The 24,230-nt window shown below is 42.9% G+C and overlaps 2 protein-coding genes across 3 annotated transcripts in view; one reads left to right on the top strand and one right to left on the bottom strand.

Annotated features, from left to right (window-relative positions):
- The window catches only part of WDPCP (WD repeat containing planar cell polarity effector), a 246,576-nt gene extending 238,654 nt beyond the window's left edge, over window positions 1-7,922 (bottom strand). The window contains exon 1 of one of the 2 annotated variants that reach the window (XM_054022335.1): window positions 7,574-7,922. The gene's annotated coding sequence lies outside the window, so the exon portion shown is untranslated. Of the gene's footprint in view, window positions 1-7,206; window positions 7,404-7,573 lie in introns of those variants that run through there. The other variant, XM_054022337.1, reaches the window with a different exon arrangement.
- Window positions 7,923-8,026: 104 nt separating this feature from the next.
- On the top strand, window positions 8,027-23,573 carry MDH1 (malate dehydrogenase 1). The gene is made up of 9 exons (XM_054022339.1): window positions 8,027-8,126; window positions 14,679-14,777; window positions 15,822-15,918; window positions 16,819-16,994; window positions 18,666-18,788; window positions 18,955-19,131; window positions 21,829-21,942; window positions 22,178-22,267; window positions 22,930-23,573. The coding sequence occupies exons 1-9, from the start codon at window positions 8,124-8,126 to the stop codon at window positions 23,053-23,055; spliced, it is 1,005 nt and encodes a 334-aa protein (XP_053878314.1). The 5' UTR covers window positions 8,027-8,123; the 3' UTR covers window positions 23,056-23,573.
- The last annotated feature ends 657 nt before the right edge of the window (window positions 23,574-24,230 follow it).

Consider the following 24,230-nt stretch of genomic DNA (forward strand, 5'->3'; position numbering starts at 1 on the left):
CTATGCAAATATGTTAGTTTATATAATGAATCATAGAATCATAGAATATCAGGGTTGGAAGGGACCTCAGGAGGTCATCTAGTCCAACCCCCTGCTCAAAGCAGGACCAATCCCCAACTAAATATAATATACACACAGACTTATATGTATTTATCTAAGGCCTCCCATCAATGTAGAATCTATCTACTGCACAATCTTTAATGTATTTATCACCACAACACCCCTGTGATAGAGCACCATACTGTTTTCCCCACTTTTACAGATGGGAAATGGAGGAACCAAAAGTGTAAGTGACATGCCCAGAGTCACACAGGAAGTCTGTAACAGAGCCAGTAACTGAACCCCGGTCTCCTGGGTCCTACGCTAATGCCCTAACCACTGGATCACAGTTCTTCTCTGTGCATGCCCATGCATACACACACAGGAATGATTATCCACCTGATAAAAATGCAGATCCATGTAAAAAATGGAGTTTATCACAAACCATGGCCATTCACCTGGATTTCTCTCGCTAAACCCTCTCTGCTTGGACTACTTGCAATATTACACATAGATGCTTTTTTAAAATAAAGAAATTAACTTGCCAGACAACTGCTCCCTTCTCCCAATACAACTGTCTCATCTGTAACAAGCAATATTCACTCCTGTACTAGTCAAAAGTGTAAGATCCAATAGCTCCAATTTCGATTATGATATAACTGACATCACAGAGACTTGCTGGGATAATCACAGGATGGAATGTTGGTATGGAAGGGTAAAGCTTGCTCAGCAAGGAAAGGCAGGGGGAAAAAGGAAGGCGGTACTACCTTGAATATCAAAGATATATATACTGTATCTGCACTGAGGTCAAGATAGAAGTGGAATGCAGGCCTGTTGAAAGTCTTTGTGTAAGGATAAAATGGGTAAAAAACCAAGCATAATGCCAACGTAGGGTCTACTATAGACCACCTAACCAGGAAGAAGAGAGGGATGAGGCTTTTTTAAAAACAACTAATAAAATCATTCAAAGCACAGGACTTGGGTGGCGATGCGGGACTTCAGCTACAGAGACATCTTTTGGGAAAATAAGACAGCAAGGTACAGATGACCCAACATGTTCTTGGAATTTACTGGAAACAACTTTATATTACAGAAGTGGAGAAACTGACATGGGGAGAGGCTGCTCTAGATTTGATTCTGACAAATAGGGAGGAACTGGTTGAGAATTTGAAGGTGGAAGGCAGCTTGCGTGATAGTGATAGAGTTCATGATTCTAAGGAATGGTAGGAGGGAAAACAGCAGAATAAAGACTATGGACTTTAAGAAGGCAGATTTAGAAAATTTACAAATACTTAGAAGCAAGAGGAAGACCAAGGACAAAGTATGCCCATCACTCAATGAAGAGGGAAAGACTATAACAGAAAATGCAACAATGGCCGAAGTGTTAAATGCCTTTTTTGTTTCAGTTTTCACAAAAAAGGTTAGCAGTGATCGGATGATCAGCGCAGTGAACATCAGTGTAAATGAAGTTGGATCTAGGCTAAAATAGGGAAAGAACAAGTTAAAAATTATTTAGACAAGTTAGAAATACATCACAGAAAACTTAAGGAACTGACTGAAGAGTATCCTCCCTACAATAACTTTGCGACCTCCCCACAACTCCTTTTTGGGTCAGGACCCCTACAATTACAACACCATGAAATTTCAGAATTAAATAGCTGAAATCATGAAATTTACAATTTTTAAAATCCTATGACCGTGAAATTTATCAAAATGGACCGTGAATTTGGTAGTGCCCTAGTCATAGTGGATCACAAGCTAAATATGAGCCAACAGTGCAACACTGTTGCAAAAAAAAAAAAACCCCAAAAACATACACATCATTCAGGATGTATTAGCAGGAATGTTGTAAGCAAGACACAAGAAGTAATTCTTCCACCCTACTCGGCACTGATAAGGACTCAACTGGAGTACTGTGTCCCGTTCTGGATACCACACTTTGAGAAAGTTGTGGACTAATGGGAAACAGTCCAGAAGAGAACAACAAAAATTATTAAAGGTCTAGAAAACATGACTTATGGGGAAAGATAGAAAAAAATGGGTTTGTTTAGTATGGAGAAGAGAAGACTGAGGGGGGACATGGTAACTGTCTTCAAGTACATAAAAGATTGTTATAAAGACGAGGGTGATAAAGTTTTCCTTATCAACTGAGAATAGGAAAAGAAGTAATGGGTTTAAACTGCAGCAAGGGAGATTTAGGTATACATTATGAAAAACTTCCTAACCATTAGGATAGTTAAGCATTGGAACAAATTATCTAGGGAGGATATGGAATCTCCATCACTGGAGATTTTTAAGAAAAGGTTAGACCAGGGATCGGCAACTTTTGGCATGCGGCCCGCCAGGGTAAGCTCCCTGGCGGGCCGGGCTGGTTTGTTTACCTGCCTCATCCGCAGGTTCAGCCGATCGCAGCTCCCACTCGCCGTGGTTCGCCATTCCAGGCAAATGGGGGCTGCGGGAAGGGCGGCCAGCACATTCTTCGGCCCACGCTGCTTCCCGCAGGCCCCATTGACCTGGAATGGCGAACCACAGCCAGTGGGAGCTGCGATCGGCCGAACCTGCGGACGCAGCAGGTAAACAAACTGGCCCAGCCCGTAAGCCCCCTGGCGGGCCGCGGGCCAAAGATTGCGGATCCCTGGGTTAGACATACATCTGTCAGGGATGGTCTAGATAATACTTTATCCTGCCTCAGTGCCGGGGACTGGACTAGATGACTTTATCAAAGTCCCTTCTAGTCCTACATTTCTATGATTCTATCGCAATCAATCTGGGCCAGGAACAGCTTTATATCAAGTAAAATAGTAGATTTGTAGCTTTCTAATGGGACACACAGCACTTACTTCCAGCCCTATCAGGTACAGAGAAATTGAACCTTAAAATATTCACATATAAGATATATCTTGGTAATTTTTAGAGTTTTCCAAAAAATTATTAGAATTTCTCTTCTCCCATGGAGCCCTGTATAGCGGGACTCACTCTGTTAAGGAAGACTTATATAGGGCCACACAAAAAATTCCCAATCATTTTTTTAAATTCTCAAAAATTTCTAAAATAGTTATGTTGCAAAATATGTCCTATGCAGAATGCATCAAAGAATGGTACAGTGTAAAGGTTTTACTGGCACTTGTTTGGGATAACCTGCATTGCTCACTAATGGTTTTGCCAATTCAGCCACCCCAGACTCATGCTGATAAATCTTTAAACCACATTTTGCAATTATGTATATTCCTCTAGTGTCTGTACATATTTTTATATTTTTTGTTTTAAAAGTTCTATATTTAGTTTTCTTCTTATGAAATGAGCTATAGTGCAGAATAGTGAAAAACTTCTGGGGTGACTTCAAGACCTTACAACTTCTAAATTAGCAATGGAATCATCTAGATAAACCTTCTGGGATATATCTGAGGTTTTAATGAAAGAGTCAGATTACAAAAGTCTAGAGTAGTAGTACAAAATGATATAGCTTTTAAGTTTAGTTGCACTGTATTAAAAAACAATATTCAAATAAATTATTTTTCCCTGCAGTATACCAAGTTTTTGGAAATAGAATTAAAATTGGGCTTTCATTTTAGTCTGAGTAAACTATAATACTAGACTGTAATACTGTATGTTCTAGTGAGCTCCAAGTGCCCAGGGTGTTGTGAGAGAACATTTTGCTTCAGGCATTTGAAACTTAATGCTACTTTAATATTCTCTGTTGGATATTGTTACAATGGAATTTCAACTATTTCCTACAATTTGAGTTAAAGATTACCTGAATAGTGGTGAGCAGTACAAAATTTCTGAAGCATATATCTAAGGCTGACATAGTGGCTTAATGTCCTGTTGTTTCTTGCTTTAGCAAAATTAATTTCTGCGTCTTCTACAGTGAATTCAAGCACCACCTGGAGATTTAAATTCATTGTTAACTGCAGTGTATTTCCAGCTCTCTTGACTGCGATGCTGAGGCTGGCCCATGTGTACCAGACAGGTAGTAAAAGATAATGCCATCTTATAACACTACTTCATGTGCTTTTGAATCCAAAACTAGCCATACCGTGGGTATCTTAAATAATCATGTCATTCAGTGCCTTGCTTCAAACAAGTCTGATTATATATCACAACAGTCTAAAAAAATTGCATGGTTTATCCATAATTAAAAGTATATTGCACAATCCTTAGGAAAACATCTCCCAATAGGACTGAGACATGTCAACAGGCTCCTACATAACTAAATTCCATGCTTGTGGTGATACATTACCTCAGTTGTTCAAAACAAAGGGCTAGATTCCAGTTTTACAATCTTCCCTGAGTCAGGAGAAGTGTGTAGCTGTACCTCTCCAGAAAAAACAAATTGCGACTATAGTCAAATTTTTCCCTGCTTTCCCCTTGCTTGGGTGGATGGGAAAGTTATTTCTCCTCTTTTCATGAAGAAGCTTACTCTCCGTGCTCTTCCCACTCCACATCTGCATTTCCCGTTCCCCCATACAGCCAAATAAGACCTGAGGACAATCTAGCCCTAAATTTGGCAGTTAAAAGATTAATTCATCTGACTCTACTTAAGCTTAGGCAGAAAGATTATATTGCTATTTACGTGGTTTGTTAGTACTAAATTATCTGATATGTTAGTTTTCACAAACTATATGAAGAGTCAATCTGGATCATGAGATAAAGAAAGGCAAAAGTTAAAACTGTACAAAAAAGGTGGGCAAACATCAGGGACATATTAGTTTAATTTTTTTTTTTTTTAATTTGCAATAAAAACTTTGATGTCATGTAAAAGTCATTAAGTTTAAAGCCTTTTAAAACATTTAGAGCAGTGGTTCCCAAACTTGGTTCGCGCTTGTTCAGGGTAAGCCCCTGGCGGGCCGCGAGATGCTTTGTTTACCTGAGCGTCCGCAGGTACAGCCACTCGCAGCTCCCAGTGACGGCGGTTTGTCGTTCCCGGCCAATGGGAGCTGTGGGAAGCGGCGCAGGTAAACAAAGCGTCTCGCGGCCCGCCAGGGGCTTACCCTGAATAAGCCGTGAACCAAGTATGGGAACCACTGATTTAGGAGGACACCATCAAATTATAAATGTATACTTCTCTCTGAAAATATTTAGTCTACTATTGTTCTGAATAGCACATAAAATTAATAAAACTGACACAGACTAAAGAAAAAAAAGATTGATTTTCAGATTTTCATTTTGCGCAATTGACATTAATTGTTGTGTAGCTAGTTTCACTCTTATTCTTGTCTGGTCAGTTTCCTTTTTTGTTCATCTGGGTCTAGGGATTTTATAGGGACAGTCCCAATTTTGGGATCTTTTTCTTATATAGCTTCCTATTATCCCCCGTCCTCTGTCCTGATTTTTCACATTTGCTGATTGGGCACCCTATCCGGGTCTAAAACAGAGCAACAGGGGAGAAAAAGATTTTTTAACTAAAATAAGATTTTTGTAAAACCACAAAAATTGGCAGGGGGATACAGAGTGTAGTAACTGCAGACATTTTCTTGTGGGGATGCATTAAATTTACTAAATTTTGGTTAATTTTGTTAATATCCCTGTCCATTGGTCTGCTAGGTTCCACCTAAAGCAGTAACACGAGGCAGGTAGGTGAAAGACGCTATCTTTCCTTCAGAATTTCTCGGGAACAGCAGCATTATTGAGATGCGTCTGAAACCAGGTATGTAAACAGAGTCATTCCCCCTATTCCTACACCAGATAAATCAAGGAATTTGTAACCTCTCTGTCCCCTGTGATCAAATGGCAAACTTATCTATTTCAAAGTTCCTGATCTCTGAGCCTCCCGTAAAGCCCAGGTATTAACTTGGCAGCTTGGGATTCTCAGGAAAATTGGCTCAACTGTTTACTGTCACTTCCACTCATTCACATGAAAAATCTCGAAGGCTGTATATATTAAACAGATAAACATTTAAAACATTAAAATAATGGAATCCACGACACCAATGACATCCATTACAAAAAAACAGCTTCAAATATTGTCTTGCTCCTGTGGCTAGAAGAGATTTTGGCAGCACTAAACCAGCTAATATGAGTATAGTGAAATATTGTTATATTCATATTTTTGTTCAGAATAATTTTTTCTGATAAGCAGAGGGCCAGAGGGGATATCAGGGCATCCTCTGTCCCTATCCTCCATGGTTTTACAGGAAATACTGATACTATCTGAAAATTTTCCTTTTACGATTTTTCTGCAATTTTTTCCCCAAAACCCTTTACATCAGGGGTTCTCAAACTGGGGGTCGGGACCCCTCAGGGGGTCGCGAGGTTATTACATGTGGGGGCACGAGCTGTCAGCCTCCACCCCAAACCCTGCTTTGTCTCCAGCATTTATAATGGTGTTAAGTATACAAAAAATTGTTTTTAATTTATAAGGGGGGGTCGCACTCAGAGGCATGCTGTGTGAAAGGGGTCACCAGTGCAAAACTTTGAGAACCACTGCTTTACATTCTTGCTTATTTTTGCCTATTTCCAGCCTCTTCATTGTTTTACTATTATATATTTCTCTCTCTCCTGCAAGGTTGTTTCATCATCATTGATGTTTTACTTCTGTTTCTCTTTTTTCCCATTTGGTATTTTATGGTAATGTTTATTTGTATTTCTTTATAGTACTTCTTGTCTTTCTTTTCACTTTTTTCTTTGCTCAGCTAATTCAGATGGGGCTCCCCAAGAAGCTCAAAACTCCATCACTGCCAGGACCATGTAACTACAGTATAGATTAAAGTTATCTTAAAGAGTCACTAAAATCCTACTGAATTGTCTACCGACTTCTATTATTTCACCCAAATTGTAACATTTCAGTAGCAGACATGACGGAAATATAATTCATGTATCCCCTCCAGCGATCCATCCCCTGTCTGCCGCGGGCACCAGCTGAAAGGTCCTGGGTTCGCACGGGCAGCGTCCACACGGGAGAGTTACAGCGCAGCAGCACGTTGGTGCGCTCCGGAGCCCGATCTGGGGGCGGTGTAGACGGCACCATGTCTTGGCTTTCGGCAGTGCTGCGTACCCCGGCCTTCCCACATCTCCCCCACTCACTCCTCCTTAGCCCGCGGCGCCCGCGCGCTGCTAGCCACGCCCCTCCGCCCGGCCTGCAGCTGGGCCCCAGGAGAGGCAGAGGCACCCCCCGGACACCCGAGCGAGCTGAAAGGAGCGGCAAGAGGGAAGCCACGTGACACATACCGGCGAAGACGCAGCTGCCTCCACGGCTGAAGGTAGCTGCCGCCTCCACCTCAGGGACCCAACCGTCCCATAGTCCGGGCAGCCCACCCCGCCGAGCGCCCGGAGGGAGGGTCGCTGGCCAGGGTCCCGTTCACCTCACAGGGAACGGCAGGAAGTGGAACGAGACCGGAGCCGTAACTGCTGCGGCGTCTGCCGGATCCTAGCAACAGCGCGCTCTGCTCTCGTCACTTGGCAACCGAGGAAACAACGTGCGTGCGCATGCGCACGTACCGGTGCCATCTCACCTCGTCTCTTTCGCTTGCGCGTGCGAACAGGTCAACGCATAATGCAACCGTTCGCCTCTTTGGCTGCGCATGCGCGCACTCACCGGTTCGCCCGAAACAGGAGCGTTGACTCTGCACACACACCGTCCCCCGACCTCCCGGCTCTTCGTCTCGCGCATGCGCAAAGATAAACACGGGCCACGTGTCTTCGGTAGCGCATGCGCAAAAGCTTGAGTTTTTTAGCGCCCCCTGGCGGAGAGTGGGGAAGCTGTTCCTCGTTGGCCCTGCTGTGAATGTGCCCAATAGTTACTGCGGGCGCGCCTCAGCGGTTGGTGGGGAGGTGGAAAGAGATTGGACACGAGCTACTGTCAGCGCGACGAGCTCACTAAGCGGCAGCGAGGCTGGCCCGGCGCATGCTGGGAGTTGTAGTACTCCCGAGACTGAGACTGAACGGAACGCGCGGAGAGCAGGGTGGACAGAGACTACAGCACCCAGGCGGCTGCGCGGCGAGGGGCGGCCCGCTGGGATCAGCCCCCTCCTTCTCCCTCTTAATACCTTCAGCGCCGGCCGCGGGACTGCTGCTGCCTTAGCTGTGCTTAGAGGTGACCCTGAGGCCAGGCAGCGACACAGCCGGACAAGCCGCTTCGCCCAGCCATGGTCAGTACCGCTCGGCCTGCGGGGGATACGAAGCTCCCGCTGGAGAATACGTGTGGGGGGTGGTAACCCCTACCTGAGATGAGGGCCTGGGGGTACAGATCACCCCTTCCCCACCCCTCTCCCTATGTGTGAGGGGGTACCCCCTATCTGGGGTGCGGGTCTGGGGTGCAGATCCCCCTCCCGCCGCGTGTGTGTGTGGTAACCCCTACATGTGGTGGGGTCTGGGGTACAGACCCCCCTCCCGCACCCCTTCTCCGTGTATGTGGGGGCGAGCCCCCTACCTGGGGTAAGGGTGGGGGTTCGGAGCCCCCAACGCCCCTGGATATCCCATCCCATCTCCTAGAACTGGAAGGGACCTTGAAAGGTCATCGAGTCCAGCCCCCTGCCTTCACTAGCAGGACCAAGTTCTGATTTTGCCCCAGATTCCCAAGTGGCCCCCTCAAGGATTGAACTCACAACCCTGGGTTTAGCAGGCCAATGCTCAAACCACTGAGCTATCCCTCCCCCCGGATGTGTGTGTGTGGTTGGGGGGGGGGGGTGACCCTGTGCAGTCCCTGCTGGGACGGGGGCATGTGCGGAGTATGTAGCCTGTGCCCCTCCTTGGAAGGAGGGTCGGGGGTAGGGCGAGCAGAAGGGGTTACGGGACCGGGCGGCCACGTTTACAGCTGAGGCGCCATCGTTCCTATGCTGGGGTGACCCCTTCTCCTCCTTGCAGCAGAGGACATGGAGCCTGCAGCCTGGGCCAGAGCCTGGGGTGGGTTGCTGAACATTGCAGGCTGCTTGCAGTGGGCACATCGGCATGAGTAGTGGTTGTGCACAGAGCTGCCAGCTGTTGGGTAAAATCTTGGTGTGATTTTTTTTTTTTTTTTTTTATAGAAACCATCTGTTAATTGCTGGAGTGGGGGAGGGGAAGTGGGTGACGTCGCTGCAGTGTCACGAGGTGGCTTTGAAAGTGTTCTCCAATGGGTTATTGTGGAACAAGTGCACCTGAGTCTCAAGCTGTTCCAGCCAGGGTGCATGTCTGCTGCAGGATTCAAACTAGCAACTTCAGTGTTTTCCATAAAGTGCTGTATCCTGATCTAGAATGTCACAGCTCTAGGGGATCATATGACATTCTTCTGTGTTACTTTCCATTTCCTTTTCTGTTTGAGCTGTGTGACTTAGGCAGGTTCAAATGATGTAGTTGGGTAGGAGGAATAAAGCATTGCAAGGAGCTATATTCATTACACGGCTTCTGTCCTTTCTGGTGTAACAATAAGGCACACACTGCCTGTGCTCTGGCCTTAAAAGTTTCAAGTCACTTCCATTTCCTATCTCTGATACATCTAGAATTTTGTTCAGGTTAAATGTGTAAAGTGATCTGATATTGCTTGCTGTGGCATGTATAAATTACTTGCTTCCTGTCCCTATCTAATGTATATGTGTAGATGACCCTTCTTCTATCTCTAGTCATGGATTTTTGTTTTGTTTTTTGCCCCTCATGTCTTTCTTGACCCTAAATCCTGCTCTTCAATTCCAGATTTTTCTGCCCCATCTTGTTTTATTTGTATGTCTAAAATGCTACTCTATTGATTCTAATCCCTGGAGAACCTTCTTATTTTGTTTCCTGTTCACACTACTCCATTCATGTCAATTCAGGATGTTCCCAATCCCATTTAGTGTTAGGGATGACAGTTTTGAAACTTCTGAAAACAAAGTCCCCCATGATTTGGTATAATTGCCATTAGCCAAATCCTCATGTGAACAACGCTCACATTTAGAAGCACCTATCTCAACTTCCATTTTAAAGGAACAGACTGGGGAACACTACATTGGTATAGTACTTGCACTTGAAGTTACTAGCTATGTGCTAAACTGTCTCACCACTCTCTGAAATGTATCAGAATGCAGTTTTCTCAACTAATTCCTCTACTCAAAAATACGGAAAGGACAGAATGGAAGTCTGAGACAAGGTGGGTAAGGCAGTGTCTCTTATTGGAACACATTTGTTGGCGAAAGAAATGAGAAGACCTCTGTAGAGCTCAAAAGCATGTCTTTTATTGGACCAACTTCTGTTGGTGAAAGATATTACCTCATGCACTTTGTTTTTCTCATATCGTGGGACCAGCACAGCTACCATGACACTTCAAACAAGAGTTGGTCTGTTGGCCAAGTCTTATTGGTCTGATATCTGACTCCTAAGCTTTCAGCTTCAGTAATATTGACAGCTTATAGTTTTAAAATGTTTTATCAAGCATGGTGGGTTACTGCTAAAACTTGAACTGTGCATGGATTACTGTCCTCTTAATCCCACTTTCCTGGATGTTGTAAAGCAAGGTACCTTATCACAGTTAGTAATTAAGTTACAGATTGGCAAGACCTTTTGTAACACAGTCCACCTCTGTGTTGGAAGTTGAAAGATCTAGTTCTGCCCCCTCCCCCGCCTCCTACTGATGGAGGACAATCCAATATTAATTTGGGTATGTCTACACAACATGATTACTCCTAATTTACAGAATTTGATTTTTGGAAACTGATTATATAAAGTCGAGTGTATGCGGCCACACTAAGCACATTTATTCGGCGGTGTGCGTCCATGTACCGAGGCTAGCATCGACTTCCGGAGCATTGCACTGTGGGTAGCTATCCCATAGTTTCCGCAGCCTCTCCCGCCCATTGGAATTCTGGTTTGAGAACCCAATGCCTGATGGGGCAAAAAATTGTTGCTGGTGGTTCTGGGTACAGCCTCACCCCTCCCTCCATGAAAGCAACGGCAGACAACCGTTTTGCACCTTTTTTCCTGGGTCACCTGTGCAGACACCATACCATGGCAAGCATGGAGCCCGCTCAGCTCAAGACAGCAGTCATGAACATTGTAAACACCTCGCGCATTATCATGCAGTTTATGCTGAACCAGGACCTGAAAAACCAGGCGAGGAGGAGGCGGCAGCGCGGCGACAAGAGTGATGGACATGGACACGGACACAGAATTCTCTCAAACTGTGGGCCCCGGTGCTTTGGAGATCATGTTGTTAATGGGGCAGGTTATAGCCGTGGAATGCTGACTTTTGGGCCCGGGAAACAAGCACAGACTGGTGGGACCGTATAGTGTTGCAGGTCTGGGATGATTTCCAGAGGCTGCAAAACTTTCACATGCGTATGGGCACTTTCATGGAACTTTGACTTGCTTTCCCCTGCCCTGAAGCGCCCGAATACCAAGATGAGAGCAGCCCTCACAGTTGAGGAAGTGAGTGGCGATAGACCTGTGGAAGCTTGCAATGCCAGACCACTACTGGTCAGTGGGCAAATCTACTGTGGGGGCTACTGTGATGCAAGTAGCCAAAGCAATCGCAGAGCAGCTGGCATTTCGTCTTTTGGAACGTAGTTCTGCTAGCACGGACTCCTCTCCCCATATAGCGATCAGATCCAGTACCTCCCATACGGTGCATGCTGGTGCTCTTTTTGGATTCCAGGACTGCATGGTTACCTGCGCTGATGAGCTCTGCGTGGTCACCTGTGCTGGGCAAACAAGAAATGAAATTCAAAAGTTCACGGGGCTTTTCCTATCTACGTGGACGGTGCATCCAAGTTCAGATTGCTGTCCAGAGCAGTCACAATGGTGCACTGTGGGATAGCTCCCGGAGGCCAATACCATTGAATTGCAGCCACACTAACCCTAATTCGAAATGGCAATGTCTATTTCGGCGCTCCTCCCCTCATCGGGGAGGAGTACAGAAATTGATTTTAAGAGCCCTTTATGTCAAAGTAAATGGCTTCGTTGTGTGGAAGGGTGCAGGGTTAATTCGATTTAACGCTGCTAAATTCAACCTAAACCCATAGTGTAGACCAGGCCTTTGATACTGTCCTTTGTAGCTACCTGCAGCATAGCTGGCTTATTTGTTTTGTTAAATAGTACTGTATCCAGCAAGTTTGAGAAGTCCTAAATCTGTTAAAATTGAAGGTGTTAATACTTTGCAAAAGATACCTAATTAAGGTAGGAAGCACTTACGAAAAAGTATGGGGGGAAGGGAATTAATGGTGCTGATGTCAGCCGTAGGTTTGAGATTGGAAGCTTGTGCTCTGTAACCAAGTATTCTTTTTTAAAAAATTGTCCTCCTCTTCAGAATTTTACTTACGTTGTCTTTTTAAGCTATCTGAGGATGTAGAGGTCCTGTACACACTACTACAATGAAACACTTTATTTTTCCACCTTTTCTCTTATATAGAACTAAATATTCCATATCCTTTCCTGGCTCTCTTCCACACTTTTGAATTTGACAGGGGAGGTAAATAGCTTCAAAATATGTTAATTGAACTTATTCTATATATTTCATGTAAAAATTCCAAAAACCGGTAACTAGTAAAGGTCACTGCTCTAGTTACCAGAGCATGAAAGCATTTTTATTAAAGTTCAGTGTAGGAGCCAAGTCACAGATTAAATTGACTGTCCTATGTAGCTAAGGTTCCTTTCTGAAAGAATGGGCCTCTATGTAAAGGGACATGATCATCGTGACATCTAGCAAGTTTTAAAACAAAACTGATTTTAAAAGTAGCTTCAGTGGCTCAGTGCTGCTATATTTTGCCATTTTTGTGATGAAAACAAATCACAATATTTAGTGGTTGTTGTTAACACCCTAGCTCCTGAATCTAGGGACCCCATGCATGGAACCTGTTTTTGTCTTAAAAAAACTCTAATACTCATTGTTGCAGAGAAGAAGCTTGAATACATGAAGTGAGTGCATGCTAAAGGCTCAACCTAGACAGCTAATAAACAATAAAATAGTAAAAGCTAATAAAAATAATAAAATAAAATTGAGAAAGTTTAAAAGAAATAATGGCTTAAGCCAGTTATGGGGGGGACGGGACAGTAACGCCATGATTTTTTTTACAACATTTTACACCTGCCTCAAACCCCCAAGCCAATTTTTGTGGCATTCTCCTTTTCCTATGCAAGTCTTGTCTTCTGTTGCTGTGTTAAAGACCTACCTGTGCAAACTGATTCTACAGGGGAAATGGTTGAAACTGACTGGATAGAGTAAAATAAAAATTATTTAATCTATTAAGATTCCTTAAGTGTTGCTTGTAACAATAGTAGGGGGGAAAATCACACCTGATTTGATGAAGTGTTACAATCCAGAGAAACCGTGCCAACTGGAAAACAGTATACACACCAGCCTTTTGCCTACTGCTTTGTTGTATAAGAATGGTCTGACCCAGTATGGCCCAAGGTCCATCTAGCCCAGTATCCTGTCTTCCAATAGTGGCCAATGCCAGGTGCCCCAGAAGGAATGAACAGAACAGGTAAACATCAAGTGATTCATCCCCTGACACCCATTCCCAGCTTCTGGCCAACAGAGGCTCAGGACATCATCCCTTCCCATCCTGGCTAGTAGCCATTGATGGACCTATCCTCCACGAACTTATCTAGTTCTTTTTTGAACCTTGTTATAGGCTTAGCCTTCACAACATCCTCTGGCAAAGAGTTCTACAGACTTACTGCATTGTGTGGAAAAAATACTTCCTTTTTGGGTTTTTTGTTTTTTAAAATCTGCTGCCTATTAATTTCATTTGGTGACCCCTAGCTCTTGTGTAATGAGAAGACTTAATCAGCACTTCCTTATTTACTTTCTCCATACAAGTCATGATTTTATAGACCTGAGTCATATCCCACCTTAGTCGTCTCTTTTCCAAGCTGATTGAGATGGGGTGACCACATCTGCACACAGTATTCAAGATGTGGGCATACCATGGATTTATATAGATGCAATATGCTATTTTCTGTCGTCTTATCTATCCCTTTCTTAATGATTCCAACGTTCTGTTCCTTTTTTTTTTTTTTTTTTTTGGACTGCCGCTGCACATTGAGTGGATGTTTTCAGAGGACTATCCACAATGACTCCACGATCTCTTTCTTGAGTATATTACTTGAATTGCTACATACCTTTTTAGTTGGTGTCCCATTTACAGCTCCACCAGATATCTTGGTTTGCAGTATTCTACAAATCTCCACTTGCAAGTAAATCGGCAAATTAATGTAATGAGAGCAGTCTCTAATATAGTGTGATGTAATTCTAAACTGCATGTTCTGCCAATCTTCTGAAGACTTGTGCCGGCTCGCCAATAAGTTTGAAGCATAAAAGCTACATCGTAGTCTAATGGAATTTTAGGAGTCTGTATTTGAAGTTCCTACGCTTTAAAAAGGCAGTATTTTCCCCCTTACTTTAAACTGTTCTGACCTTCATTTAAAAATACTCCCCACCACTCTCTTCTGAACAAAGTGCAAGCAAGCCTTGGAATATTTCTAGTTCTGGGGTTTCAACTTAGTTTTTTGGCTACCTTTCTGCAGGTCTGGTCTGCTCCCAGAAGGCATTTGGGAGTGCTGCTATTAGTTTAAAAGAGAAGCAGAATCCTAGGAGCTGACCCTGTGCTGGGTTTTTGCACAGGATTCACATCCAGAAGTATCAAATATTTTAACGCTCTTTCTACAATAACTGCTGAAAATGCTTAATGGCTCTTTAAGCAGGGAAAACTGTATTACCAGCAATGTGTTAGCTGAGTCTATTTCTTTTACAGTCTGAACCAATTAGAGTCCTAGTGACTGGAGCTGCTGGTCAGATCGCCTATTCTCTGCTCTACAGCATTGCCAAGGGCGATGTCTTCGGCAAAGAACAGGTAATGGTTAAACTGAACTATCACTTGTTTTCTTCAACAGTATTGAAGAAACTACAATCTGTAAAATCTCTTGATAAACTTGGAGTTAAGTTTTCCTGTGAGCCTTCACATTTCATGCAAAGACATAAGTTACTGTTCTGAGTGTAGGGTTGCCAACCCTCCCAGTTTTGCCGGGAGTCTCCTGGCATCAGGCTCTATCTCCCGGAGGCTACGAAGCCAAACCAGGAGATTTTAGGCCGTTAACTCCGGAGAGGCTAAGGCAGGCTCCCTGCCTGCCCTGGCCCCGTGCCGCTCCCGGAAGCGGCCAGCATGTCCTGGCAGCCCCTGGGAAGTGGGCGGGGGGGTCTCCACACGCTGCCTGCACCCTAAGCACTGACTCCGCCGCTCCCATTGGCCAGGAACTGCGGCCAGTGGGAGCTGCAGGGGTGGTGACTGCAGGCAGAGGCAGTGCACGGAGCCCCCTGGCTCTCCCTTCCCACTGCACCGCCAACTAGGAGCTGCCTGAGGTAAGCACCGACCAACTGGAACCCGCACCCCAGCCCCCCACCTCAGCCCCGAGCCCCTTCTAGCACCCAAACTCCCTCCCAAGCTTGCACCCCTGCCCCAGGCACAGCCCAGAGCCCCCTCCCACACGCTGAACCCCTCAGCTCTAGCCCAGAGCCCCCTGCCCCAGCCTGGTGGAAGGAGTGAGGATGGGGGAGAGCAAGCAACAGAGGGAGGGGGAATGGAGTGCGCGGGGCAGGTCTGTGGGGAAGGGCAAGGATTTTTAGGTTTTGTGTGATTAGACCATTGGCAACCCTAGCAGTGAGCCTGAAGAGAAGAAATAGAGCCGGAGTTATTCTGGATCCTGTTTTTTATATGCATTCAGCGCTGAATTGTTATGCTGCTGTTAGTCATCTGTCTTAGTAAATGGGCTGTTATAGTTTCCCACCTCTCCCAAAAGGTGATGTTAACTAATATCTGGCTGCAGGAAGAAATAATAGAAAAACTGAGTAAGCCTACACTTATTGTTCCATATACTTTTAAGTTACTTTTGTTTTACAGCCTCTTGTTCTTGTACTGCTGGATATCACTCCCATGATGACTGTATTGGATGGCGTAATCATGGAACTGCAAGACTGTGCCCTTCCACTGCTGAAAGGTGATCAAAATGAATACAGACTTTCTTAAAGTTAACTTAGCTTGATTAACTGCAAACTGTAAGAGAAGTATGATCAACTCTTCAGATATAGGTGTTTGTGTCACCTACAATATTTGCGTATGTAATATCTGGGAATTTGATTTATACTATTTAAGCCTTGAAAGTAAGATGTGTTATGTATCTGGCAAACAATTGGCTGCTTGAACTATCATGTCATGATGGGCCTCCTAGCCTAGTAGTGAAATAGCTTTGTCTCTTCTGATATGCCACTGCTTTTTCTGAGAAGGTTCTAAAACACAAACTCTGAAAATCACTGACAAAATAAAGACAAAATTGAGAAATGGGTTGATCAACTTGTCTAACAAATTATGGATTCTCGAGTATAGTTTCTTCAGGTGGAAGAAAGTGAGCTAATGGGCAATGCTGTAGTTATTATAGTAGCTGTTTCAAATATCAGTTGATAAAATTTCCCAGATTGTGTAGTTTTACTAAACCTTCTCCAGTGTGAATTAATATTACTGGTTATTGAGGAAAGGAAAACTCATTTGGGTCATACACAAAAATCCAATGCCATTGCATGGGTTGGAAGGGATGGAGAAGTGAGGAGGAGTACTACGTATAGAGTACATCAAAAGATACAGGCAAACAAATGAGGATGCATAATTCATTCACATTAAGAAGCTGCTAACCCCCATCGATAACTTAGTGTAAGGAAAAAGAGCAGTGATTAAACTAGTAAATATGGGCATTTGCTCTCTGGGTCTGTCTTTGTCACAGCTGCCTGTCTGATTAGTGCTTAAATAGAAGGTAATCCAAAGAATAATTCCATTGATGTTGCCATAGAACTCCCAGAAAGATTGCTCTGTTACTAATTCTGTCTCTTCCCTCCTTTGCTTACAGAGGTCATCGCAACAGACAAGGAGGCGGTTGCATTTAAAGATCTTGACGTAGCAATTCTGGTTGGCTCCATGCCAAGGAAAGAGGGCATGGAGAGGAAAGAATTACTCAAAGCAAATGTGAAAATTTTTAAATCCCAGGGTGCAGCCTTGGACAAGTATTCCAAGAAGACTGTCAAGGTGATTACAGAAACTGTTTTGTTTTTTTAACTGGAAACCCTTTACCAAGCAACTTAAAAATCTATGCAAGAGCTGTAGAGTAGTACAGATATAGCATAACGACCAATTTTGTTTTACGGAAGGTCTTGCTTCTCAAATGCTCTGAATTGGCCAAAGCCTGAGGGGAGGCATCCTGTTAGACCCCATAGTTGATCTAGGGAATGATCCCAGTCTGTTCACTGACAGAAGATGAACCATCTTCTAGGTAGGAGTGTGTAGTGTCCTGCAGTTACTTTTCAGAGGTGGGGAGCAGTAGAGTGAGAAGAGGTGGCCTCATATTGATAATAGCACATGCAGATGAACAGCCACTTTACTGATGCAAACTTGGCTCCTATTTCATATGAATCTGTAGCTTTAATTTAATGACTTCAGTATCAGTCAAGTAAAGTCACATAAAATAAAAATAGGCTTTGTTTTAGATTTTTAGTTTTTAAAGTCACATTGGAGAGGTTGTTTAAAATGTGTTTTTTCTTCCCAGTAGCTCAGGCACAATGCATAGAATCATGTGGCTTCCCTCCTACAGCTCCTAATCTCATACTCCTGCTCCCACTGTGCTTTGTAACTGACTTTAATGCCTGCTTCCTCTGCTGATGAACTTCCTGCTGAGTCTACAGGGCTGTTCAGTGTTCTCTACAGTTGAAATAAAACTTAGCATCAGCTATTTTTTTTATCAGCTATTACAGAGTAATGGGAAACTAACTGAAGTTGGAATATCAAAAAGGGAACTATAAAAGCATGTCTCTAGATCAGCTCACCAGATGGAGGCTGTATGGAGCTTGACACTGTTTTTTCTTCATCAATTAATCTGTCCTTTTCATATTAACAAGAGAAACTGACTTAACTTGAGATCCAGCATCTTACTTCAAATAGGCAACAATTGCTTCAGTCGTAACTATGATCATGTAAAGCAGTGTCACTTAGTAGAGCTATCTTAATGGGAAACTTTAATGGGGGGTGAGAAGCAGAAAGCAAGCAAGGAAAGAGCTGACTAGTTTGTGTGTGTATAGTCCTCTTAATGTATTAAGAGACTATGAGGGATTTTTGCGGTGCAGGGGAACTAGACTGGAGGTAAGTAGTGCTGATATCTTAAAATACTGGTCTCCTTTATTATAGAGGCACTTGTGAAGAAGCATTTAAAATGATCTGTTCTGTGATTCTGTATTTGATATCCCCTTGTGTGTAATTTTTTTTCTTTTTGAAAAACTACTTTAAATTAACAGAGGGTCCTGTGGCACCTTTGAGACTAACAGAAGTACTGGGAGCATAAGCTTTCGTGGGTAAGAACCTCACTTCTTGCATCTGAAGAAGTGAGGTTCTTACCCACGAAAGCTTATGCTCCTAGTACTTCTGTTAGTCTCAAAGGTGCCACAGGACCCTCTGTTGCTTTTTACAGATTCAGACTAACACGGCTACCCCTCTAATACTTTAAATTAGTGATTATACAATATGTTTAGGATTTAAACAAGACTTTTTTGTCTTCATTTCTTGACAGCTTCTTTGGAGTAAAGCCTTTTCTTTACAAATGGTGAATGTTGTGTTTAGCCAAGCTACAATTTCTGCAAATTCATTTCCCTAAGCTGGGTAAACAGTTGACTTCTCTTCTCACCCCACTCCCCTTCATTGCCTTTCTAGGTCGTGGTGGTAGGAAATCCAGCAAATACCAACTGCCTGACGGCTTTAAAGTCAGCTCCCTCAATACCAAAGGAAAACTTCAGCTGTCTAACTCGTTTGGACCACAACCGAGCTAAATCCCAGGTAGGAAGAATCCATCCAGGGCTAAAATACCTTCTTATGTCTGTCTTCTAAAGAAGTGTGTAAATTTAAGCTTTCTCAGAAAGCAGTGTGTTCTACTTAGATGTACTAAAAACTTAAAGTGTAGTTGAAATTGGTATGTTCCATGTCTTTTCTAAATGCAAATTAGATTGCTCTGAGACTTGGTGTAACTGCTAATGATGTGAAGAATGTCATCATCTGGGGGAATCACTCCTCCACTCAGTATCCAGATGTTACCCATGCTAAGGTGAAAGTGCAAGGAAAGGAAGTTGGAGTTTATGAAGCTGTAAAAGATGACAGCTGGCTGAAGGGTGACTTTATCACGGTAAGATTCTGTTTATTAATCTATCTGCATAATTGGACAATACTGTACTCCTGTTAGACTAATTCTGACTCAGTGTAAAACGCTAGTGTTAATATATACTCAATGGAAATCTTATGGCAAACCTTAGCAAAGCAGATCTTCCAGTCCTACTAAAATGATTTGTCTTCAAATAGCTTGTCAGAATAATCAGATATTTGATCTTTAAAATTTGTAGTCCTGTTCCTGTGGTGGTTCCTTTTGCATAAACCTAAATAAGTATGCCAGCTGGATTTTTCTGCTGAAATGATCAACAGTGAAAGTTAATGTTGAGAGTCAAAATTGCTGCCACAGGGTGTCATGTGGTGTCCTAGCCTCTGTAGGGAGAGGATAGTTCACTTTTCAGTAATTTTAGTCCATAGAATTGGGCAAGTTCCCCTCTGAATATACTCATCATCACTTGGGGATGAGGGGTGTTGTTTTGTGTTTTTTTTTTTGTTTTGTTTTTGTTTTTGTTTTTATTATATATATATATTTTTTTTAAGGCTGCCATTTTCTAACTCAAGGATTCTGTGGTTTGACTGCTGAGCAGTGCTTCCCATAAAGAATTTGAATTGCCTGTGCCCCATAGGCTGTGCTACTGTCTAGCTTGTTTGTGGGTGCAATTTATGTTTGACCTATAAAAGGAGTCCTTTGCTTGTTCTGTAGGGTTGTGAGGTCCCTCTTTTCTAATTAATTATTATACACTCGCAGCTGAGGTGCTGGAGTCCCTAGATTTAAACAAGAGGGCTTCAGTGCTGGGTCCTTGACTCTGGCCTGCTGCACACAGCTGGGATAAGCCTCATGGGAATAGCATATAGCTGGTCTGTTACATAAATGTGTGTTGTCGTCTGAGGGGCTATTAAGACGGTTCAGAGGTGCTTGCTTCCTAGGGGATGAGTTGGGGTCTAACTGGTACAGAGTCAGTGAACAAATTTTGGCTGTTATAAATATTGTACATGAATGAGACTTGCTTTTTATGTATACGTCTCAGCAATTAGCTTCGTTAGTCTGACTTAAGTGTCTTGGAAAAATACTCTACAGACACAGACCTTCAGGCACTATCGAATGACTTGATAGCATGTAAAATAGGTTCTATATAATCTTTCAAGTTGCTTGATAACTCATGTGGGACACAAAGGTTGATAAGTAGTTCACTTCTAGTCTTCAGCTGACCACTAAAGTATAAATGTAAACCATAAGTAAGGCCTTATGTATAGGTTAATTTAACTTGCAACATTGCAGATTCTCAATATTAGGCTTCCACCGCAGTTTTGTCAGCTGACAACAGGCGCCCCAGCGCACATTGAGTTCCATGTCTTGTCCAAAATTCGGTCACAATTATTTGACAATCATCCCGCAATTCAAGTAGGGCCTTACCTATAAACTTCAAAAAAAGCGTCCGTTACTGAACCGAAACTGGTACAGAGCGCCTGATGTATATGACGCTTGTGAAAGATGCTACATTGATAACCCAGTAGAATAGGCTTCTAGCCACAAAACTGGTACAGTAAGAAACACAGCACTGCAAGCCTCCCAAACCCTTCAGTGTGTATCAGCCTTGACCCTTGCAGAACAGTTCTAGGCTCTTAGCCTGTTCTACTTCAGTGTTACAGCTGCTTATTGGTAGGATTGTATATCTTCCATAATTCAACTGTGAACATCTTGCTCTCCAACTCTGAGGGTTTTTAGTGAAGACTATATAAGAAACTTTCTCCCATGACCATTACTCTTGGGGGAATTCTGTGCACAATATTTTAAAGTTCTGCATATTTGTCAAAACAACACAATATAATCATGCCAGTTTCAATTATTTTTGGTAATTCATTTCAAAATATCTGTTATCAAGTATGTCTGGAACAACGATACAGACAACAAAAAAGATTCAGAATGTTTTTTTGACAAATTCCTTGCTGGGCATATTAATACAGAACTGAGTAATAATTCATTTAAACTACTATATAGAAACTTTTTTTTGCCACCCCCTTCAGAAGAAGTGCAAAGGCTTGGGGGAGTCGGGGGTAACAGAGGAACTGCAGGAGTGGGAAATAATGGCTGGGAAGGAGCCTGGGAGTGAACCTTGAGGCTTGGTGGGAGAAATAGGGTGGGGTGGGTGGGTTGGTTGGTTGGGGTGTGTTTGGTGTTTGTGGGTGTGTGGTGTGTTTTTTTTTGTTTTGTTTTGTTTTTGGGAAGCCTTCCCTATGCAAACCCTGGCTGACCCCTAGCATCTCCCATTCAGTCAGGCATATCTACCCCATCCCCATGTGTCCTTGTTCCTTCTCCCCTCCCCCGCACCTCCAGCAACTTGGTGTGCCCTGCTCTGTCCCTCCCATAGCCTATGCCGCCTCCCATGGGCAGGGCAGTCAGGAAGTCAGCCTCTGCCCCTTCCCTCTCCACAGCTGGCTGCTCCCTCCCATGAGACAGCTGCCCTCTCTTCTGACACCACATCAGACCCCAGTAGGCAAAAAGTGTAAGTGCATCTTCCTTTTGTCTCCCCATCAGATTCAATTATTCTGCAGGAGACATAAATTCTTCGCTTACGCAGTGGCTCAGAATTCCCCCAGCAGTAGTATGTTAGTGGTGACTAGACGACAAAGCCACTGCTTACTTGCTTAAGCCTTCTGTCATCTATTGACTATATGCAAATGAGATGTCCCTTTTTTGTGTGTGTCTTTACTACAGGTTGTTCAGCAACGTGGTGCAGCTGTTATTAAAGCCAGGAAGTTGTCCAGTGCAATGTCAGCTGCCAAAGCTATCTGTGACCACGTGAGGGACATCTGGTTTGGCACTCCAGAGGTAAATATTGCTATGGCACATAGAGAGGTGCTCTTGACTAATCTTTAAACTTTTGTGTGTTTAATGTCCTTCTGGAGTAACACTGGGTAGATTAATCATGAGTGACAGAAGATATTACACACTTGGGACTATAACAAATGCAGCAAGGCTTTCTATAGTATAGATAGTAATTAGTTAAATTTGTGCCCACTGTAATGGCAAGGAGAGCTATTTATCATTAACTTCTTGTTTTCAGGGGGAATTTGTTTCCATGGGAGTCATTTCTGATGGAAATGCCTATGGTATCCCCGAGGAGTTGCTCTATTCATTCCCTGTTGTAATCAAGGTAACTACGCTATTTTAAATCTATCAAGGTTTAACTTTTGAAATGTCTTTATATACAAAGTAGGAGGAGGTTATGTAGATTTCAGGGGTAGGATTTGGATCATTGGTGCTGTGAAGCAGGCGTTCAACATGCTTGTGCCCACTGCGAGATGCCCATTATACTCACTGTTCCATAATTTGAGTTGTCAGATGAATATTGGATGGCTGCAGAAAAACATAGTCTGAAGTGTAGGGAGAAAGAGGCAAAAAGAATATACTGCAACTAACCTTCTACGCTGAATCTGAAGAAAAATATTAATGCTCTTAAGACTGCTCAGGTAAAAAGAAATTAGAGACAGAAGTCCATCTGCTTCAGTCAGTTTGTTTGGGGATATTTACAAGTAAACTTATAATATCTTGTAATTGTTAGAGAATGGGATTTCTCATTCAGATGGCAAACTCTAGTCACTATACTACAGCAGACTTCTAGAGGAACAGATCTGCTCCACACCATCACATGGTTTCAGTTTGAGCAAACATGTGTTCTAACACAATTTCTGAACCACAGATTAGCATTTGTGTTCAGAGGTGTCACTCATTTCACTGGCATACCAAAACTGCAAAATTAGGTGCTGCTTTTAGACCGTACAAGACTTGTTCTCATCAGGACTAACTTTCAAACAGGATAAAACCTGGAAGTTTGTGGAAGGTCTTCCTATTAATGACTTCTCCCGAGAGAAGATGGATCTGACTGCAAAGGAGTTGATGGAAGAAAAGGAGACTGCTGTGGAGTTTATTTCCAGTGCATGACTAGCTGATCAAGATTTAGAAAATCCTTTAAAAGCTGAAGAGTCTAAAAGTCGACTGTAAATCTAGTAACCAATGCTGTTGCTGTATTCAAGTTTGTTTTGTGGCAGTCATTCATTTTAAAGATCACATGCTTATTGGTACACATGTGCCTATTATCAAGAGTTCTTGGCAATTAAACATACAAGCAATTCAAAATCTGTTCAGCTTTTTTCACCAAAACTTGTCAATTCAGTAATATACATGTTTTCTGTATTGAATAGAGAATAGTCATTAAGTCTTGTTCAGAAATTGGCACTGGTGGCATTTGAATTATCATCTAGAGATCAGGGTTAACATTCAAGTGGCTTAATATTAAAAGGAAGATTAAAAATGCCAATAGTTCTCCTTGAACTAATACTTTCCTATTTTAAAAATGCAAGTAGGAATTTAGTTGGATACAGAGCATGTACTGTTCACTCTGGTTACCCTTTACTGTGTTTGTAATAGAAACATTAAAGGCTGGTTAATTGCACAATGGATACCCATCACATCTGTTTTTTTCTGACTTCTAAACATACTTTGCCTCTGTAAATTGTATGATGGGCAGGATACCTCCCTGGGCAGCCATAGAACTAATGGTTTTGTAAAAATATTCTCTTGTGTTCAGTCTTGAATTAAAAGGGCAGGGGAGGAAAGCAAAGCTTAGAAGGCCTGGATAGAGGCTACTACAGGTCTTTGGGAAGTCTTATTAATGATTAGCACTTCCATGTTGCTCTTTCCAACCAAAATACCCCTTTATTCTACTTCTGCTGTGTTTAGAGAAACAGACGGTCGAGTTTTGGCCTGGGGTGGGTAAACTAGACACCCTAATTATTAGAACTCAGGGGCTGCAGTAGTTCAGGACTAGAATACAGCAGATTGTATACAATAGCTAGAAACTTAAAGGACATCTGTGATGCAACTGACAGATTTTAGTAGCTCTTCCTATTAAACTAATAATTTGTGATCAAGACTTCTGGGTCAAGGTCCTGTGACAGACCCAAGCATTCAGGTGAGATTCTTTTGCTTACCTGCAGGTCTACCTTCCTTTAATCCTTGACCACAGTACCCCTGCTAACTAATGGAAGCCATTATTGTGAATGTACTAGTATCTCTCTGCCCTTCTGAACAGATGTTTTAGAGGACATAGGCAGCTA

The sequence above is a fragment of the Malaclemys terrapin genome, chromosome 3 (genome assembly GCF_027887155.1).
Source record: "Malaclemys terrapin pileata isolate rMalTer1 chromosome 3, rMalTer1.hap1, whole genome shotgun sequence".
In the NCBI taxonomy this organism is placed as follows: domain Eukaryota; kingdom Metazoa; phylum Chordata; order Testudines; family Emydidae; genus Malaclemys; species Malaclemys terrapin.